The sequence below is a fragment of the Mercurialis annua genome, linkage group LG2 (genome assembly GCF_937616625.2).
Source record: "Mercurialis annua linkage group LG2, ddMerAnnu1.2, whole genome shotgun sequence".
NCBI lineage: Eukaryota > Viridiplantae > Streptophyta > Magnoliopsida > Malpighiales > Euphorbiaceae > Mercurialis > Mercurialis annua.
Window position 1 is genome coordinate 40,304,400 of NC_065571.1, and position 6,155 is coordinate 40,310,554.

Below are 6,155 nucleotides of genomic sequence, written 5' to 3' on the forward strand. Positions count from 1 at the left end.
CGTCCAATGTTCTAAATCTGCCTTTGGACCGATGCCTGATCAGACATAATATTTTTCATTACTTCCGACATCTGATGCATCGCGCCATCGAACATCTGTTTGTTCTCTTGGGCGATCTCACCCCTCATAGCCGAGAAGTCGTCCTGTGATAAGGAAGGGCGAGATGGAGGAAGCTGGCGAGAGTAGTCCATAGAGTCATCAGTGACCTCATAAGTCTTGTCCGTCGGAAGGGTTCCATCAGTGACAGAGGGATTCGCCCTTTTACCTGACTGATTAATCTACTGCTTGTTCTTGGCCATGGTTTTTGATATGTTCGAATCAAAATCGTCCACTCCGTTGTCTTGCTTCAATTGTTGTCAGCGCATAGACCAAGCGTGCCTGTAATTGTCTTTAAAGTCCGTTTTTGTGCTAAACATAAACTGATTTCTCTAGTGGAGTCGCCAAAAGATGTTCGCCTGAAAATATTCCGGACTCGAATCTTTGAATTTATAAATAGGATCGGTTTGAGGTTTGATACTTTAACAAACCAGTGAAGATATTCACAGGGCTTCTTGGTTAAAATACTTAACCACATAATCTAAATAATATTAATCTGGGAGATAAGGAATTCAGGCGAGATTAATATCGAAACGACGCCTAAGTTAAAAACAATCCGGAGATTATGGGATAAAAAGCACTGTGCTTAGTTTTTGATTAATTGATTTGTTGATATAAAAATAATGAAGGTCCGAGCTATATATAGCTCTACAAAATCAAGTCTCCTAATCTAACTCTAACTAATATTCCTAAGCAGAACTACTTCTAATGAGATGCAAATTCCTAATAAAAATAAAAGCTAATCTGAAAAAGGCTTCTAATTGGGCTTAACTCCCTTGATAAGCCCATGTGATATTCTAACCCACGATCTTCTGGGCCGGTGTAAACAGATAGCTAGGATTTGTAGAGAGAGAAAAATCCTAAGTGAGAGAAAATTATGTAACAAGTGAGTTTGAATTTGTTTGAGTTCTATTTATAGGCAAAACATGTCAGCTGATCGTGTATAATTTTGGACGATCTTCTGCTGCTTAGATGATCGTCTATGAAGTCGTCTTGAGGAATTAATTCGTTTTTCTCAAACAGACGATCATCTACTGCTTAGATGATCGTCTATGAAGTCGTCTGGAGGAATGAATTTGTTTTGCTCAAACAGACGATCGTCTATCTCTTTAGACGATCGTTTACTTCTTAAAAATCCTGAAAATTCATATTTATCGACTAAAACGCTAAGGGTTACTCTGACATTAACATCCAAACCTTAAGTACTCGTAGAAACACATATAAAACTACCACATAAGTCACATCAAACATACCATTCAAAACTCTACCATATAAAATACGACAATTACGTCGGAGATTTAGCGAAACCTATGACATACACTAAATTTTCTACATCATTTGACTATGGAGTATTACAATATAGGTTAAATCACCGTCAAGCTTGAGAACTTTTGATTTATTAGATGAATGAGGGTAACGTATTTGGTTGATTAATCAATACAAAGATAAAATTTAGCATAGATTTTTTGGAAATTTAGGAAATGTGTAAATCCAAAAAAGCTAAAAAGAACCTCTACTCGGAGATACAGTTGTGGTGATTACTCAAAGATCAATAGTTGTGACCATATGGGCCAAGTATGGTGAATGAAACCCAATCTGTTTTAGGGTAAATTAGGATAAATACTCTATTTTTAAAAATAATTTGATTTCCTACCTCAATAAGAAAAAGATAAAAAAAAATACATCACCCTTTTATTGTTTTTATTTTTTTTACTCTAATAGATGTTTATATTATAATTATACCTAGTTTTTATTATTATTTTACTCTAATCATAATTTTTTTACTCTCAAGTGACAACTAATGACAACTGTTATTTTTTTTTCTCTCTCTTTTTTCTCTTTCCTCTCTCCTCTCTCCTCTTTTTTCTTCTTCTCCTTCTTCTCTTCTTCTCTGTTTGTCTTTTTTTCGCCATTTTTTTTTGTTCTTCTTCTTCTTCTTCTTCTTCTTCTTCTTCTTCTTCTTCTTCTTCGCCGTTCCTTCATCGGTCGTTGTCGCTCCGTCATCACTCAACCGTCGCTTCGCCGTTCTTTTCATATTTGATTTTAGTTTTTCTTAAATTCGTGGTGATTAATATGATTTATATTAACTTTTATATCTAAATAAATTATTGTTTGATTTTCTCAATTTTAGATCTAAAAATCTACATGAAAAACAATTTTATGATGAAAAGAACGATTTTCTGCACAAAAACGATTTTCTGCACAAAAAACAGCATCTGATTATTATATGAGTATCACTGTATTATCATGGTATTATCATAACACTGCAGAAAAAATGATTTTTTTTATGACAACGTCTGATTATAATATGAGTATCACTATATTATCATATTATTATCATAACACTGCAAGAAAATAATGATTTTCTGGAGAAAATAATGTTTGATTATTATATTGTTATCATAATATTATCATGTCGTTATCATAATATTTTCATATAATACCGAGATGATAATATTTATGGTACCTAGATGATAATGTTATGATAATATCTATGATTATGTTATGATAAAACAATGTCTGATTATCATGTCAGTATCACTATATTATCATGTCGTTATCATAACACTGCAGTATGATAATTAGATGATAAGGAAGTATGATAAGGTTATGATAATTGTATGATAACCTACGGAAAAAATAAACTACATAAGTGTTTATGATAAACAGATGATAACGGAGTAAAATCATAAGTATTTTAATACCCAGAGTAAAAACATAAATTTGGAAAAAACATGAGGTATTTTTTGTAACTTTTCCGTGTTGAGATATAAAGTGCAAATATTTTTATTTTTGGAATAAATACCTAAACTTCCCTCTGTTTTACAGCTGAAAAGCCTAAAATTTACGCATTAAATTTGTTGGGTGCATTTTGGACCAGTGTGATGGAATGAAATATAAAGAGGCCTAGGAGGTTCAACATCATTAGAATGAGGATTTTTGTTAGGGCTTAGTCCCTATAAATAGTTAGAACTTATTTTTATATTTTAGCTACATATTATTAATAAAAAATACATTTTGAGTTTTTTTATCCCTCAGTTGAATTTAAATTTAAAAGTAGAATTAATATTAATCTCGCTTGAATTCTCAAAAAAATCCTCGTATTATTAATTTAGTGGTTATGTATTTTAAGCCATGTCGTATTTCAAACATTAGAGCCATACGATACCCAATAATAAATTAAAACATTAGAATTTGGAAGCGTTTTTCCTCGCGAATAGATTTACATCTTAAAGTTGTTTCTCAAATTGTAAAATTCTTAAGTTTTCATATCTAAATCTACATAAGTAAAAAAGCAAAATTTATCTCCATAGTATTAATATGTGTAGCTCGCCAAATATGATAGCTGGTAGAACAAAATAAGAAACTAATCATTCAATTTATGAATGTATTCTTGCACAAATACAACTCATAGTAATTATGCAAACCTATCATTTTGTAGAAAGTTCCCAACTTCTACCGACATCTATTTATTCTAGCCTAGATGGATCTAGTGATGAAGAACAAAGTTGATTGTCCACATGAATACAAAATCACCTTCATAAATAATTAGCATCTCATTCTGAGACACAGCATTTACTATTATAACCAGTGGTTTAAAAACTTGACGGACGGACCATTAGGGCCGGTTTAATCAAATATCAATGGACGATTCGGTCCGAAAGAGAATTAGAAAGTCCGATCCAATTCGAGTTCGATTGTTTTTTAAGAGTTTTAACTCAAACAAGTAAAAAAAATACTTTATTAATTAATCGATAGGACAAACCGATTTGTCCTTAAATAAATAATTCATTTGGTTCGACCACTAGCTTAAAAACACGAAAAATTTGAACCCATCCAGTTCTATCGATTCAATTTGATTGGAACGATCAAACTCAATTTCGACATGATAGCGCACATCCTCGATCATTATTAATGGTTTTATCTACCCACTATATTCTAATCTAAAAAAGAATAAAAGACAAGAAGTCACAAGCAAATGAAAGCATAAATAGGCAAACTAAGTGGGCATCTTCTATTACATTTTTTTCATTGTATAGCTAAAATGAGTTCAAAATATTTGGTAGTGGTGACTCTGGTTGTGATGGGCATTGGGTTCGGAGGTTCAGACATTGCGAAAGATAAAGCAGAATGTGCTAGTCAACTAGTTGGGCTTGCTCCTTGTCTTCCTTATGTTGGTGGAACAGCCAAAGCTCCTACTTTGGATTGCTGCACCGGACTTAAACAAGTGTTGGACAAGAGCAAGAGATGCCTTTGTCTCCTTATTAAAGATCGGAATGATCCTGATCTTGGTCTTCATGTTAATGCTACTCTCGCCGCTTCTCTTCCCGTCTCTTGCCATGCCCCTTCTAATATCACTCAATGTATCGGTACGTCTTCGTCACTTTGAAATTGCGTATAATCGCTCCCAGCTCAACTTTAAAATTTAAAGTTTGAAACTAGATATTTGAACTCAATTAAGTTTCATTTTAAGATCTTGCGTAAATAACTGTGAATCGACATGACTCGGCTGGACTCCACTATATTCAACACCACTTTTTATCGGTACATCTTAAAGATATTCCCAAATGGGGTATTAATCGAGAGCTTGTAAAGTTGGAAAACTATCAAATTCCTATTTGGATCGTGTTTAAAATTTGAAGTACGAAACTCGCTTTAAACTCGTTAAGGTTTTTCTAGGATCTCGAGTTCGATTTCATGAATAATTGATAATCGACCACACTCAGCTCGATTAAATTATATGTATAAATATTTAATAAGTAGATTTTTGTCTGAAAATAAAGATATTATAATATATATATATATATATATATATATATATATATAAAGGATACGAATAAATATATCAATCAATCAATCAATTATTGCATAGTGTTGTGAGGTTGTAATTAAATTTTATATATATATATATATATATATATATATATATATATATATATATATATATATATATATATATATATATACGTTTTCTTATTATGCCCGTGTTGTCATCTAAAAAAGATTGAAAATAAAATTATATAGTAGCATACAGCACGATCCGATTTATTTTATTTTTAATTAATTAATTGTAGCAATTGAAATATTTTTTATGGATAATTTAGATCTGTTACACTTGCCTCCAAGCTCACCGGACGCTAAGATGTTCGCGGGATTTGCTAATATTACTGCAATGTCTGCTAATACTTCTCCAGTTGGTTCAAGTGGTAAGAATTAAGCTTGCATTTGATTCAAATCGAGTAAAATTAAATTAGTTTTTGTTTAAACTAAATAGAATTGATTTCTTTTATATAAATGTTAAATATTTTAAGCTGAAATAAACTAAATAAGCGTAGTCTCTTCATTTTTTTAATTTGATTTGATATTTTCGTTAAATAATTTTCTTTTTTTGGGAAATCGAACTGAATTAAACTGATTGAATTGGTTCTAGCTAAATAGATTATCCTTTTTTGTTTTATCTAATTAATTTGTGCATTTCCACAAAAGGGAATTCAAGTAGGGGAACAAGTTCTGATGACAAGAGTGGAAGTGAAATTTCGAAGAGATCTAAATGGGTCATATTGCAGATAATTTGTGGAATTTGGCTGTTGCCTTTGATATCTTTTGTGTTTTGATTCGTAAAGAAATAGTAAGACTATATTTATGTTATTCATAAAAAAAAGATTATATTTATGTTTTTATTTTAAATTATAAGTGTATTTACAATTTTATGATTTATTGAAATTTGGAACTATTTGTATTGTATAATTTGGACATACGGATTATCTGAAGTTTATTTTATATAGAATAAAGGATTAATGCCATTAAAATATCCAACGTTTATTGTTTTTGTCGATTATAGCAAGACCTTTAAAAATTTGCTTAATTAGCTCATTTTAGCATATTCGTTACTTTTTATAGCTATTTTTTTGAATCGAACCGGATTTTTGCCAACTTGGCATCCACGTCACTGCCAAATCAGCGAATCGCTAACGTGGCAACACCTCCTCATCCAAACATACCCATGTTAGACCAGAATTAAACCAAACTCAAATCAAATTTTGAAACCAAATCTTCAA

At 31.1% G+C, this 6,155-nt stretch overlaps 1 protein-coding gene across 1 annotated transcript; it reads left to right on the forward strand.

The window, feature by feature from the left end:
• Positions 1-4,050: 4,050 nt before the first annotated feature.
• Positions 4,051-5,844, forward strand: LOC126666947 (non-specific lipid transfer protein GPI-anchored 13). Its single transcript, XM_050359874.2, has 3 exons — positions 4,051-4,466; positions 5,202-5,303; positions 5,584-5,844. Exons 1-3 carry the CDS (start codon positions 4,142-4,144, stop codon positions 5,709-5,711), a joined length of 555 nt encoding a protein of 184 aa, XP_050215831.1. The 5' UTR covers positions 4,051-4,141; the 3' UTR covers positions 5,712-5,844.
• Positions 5,845-6,155: the final 311 nt, after the last annotated feature.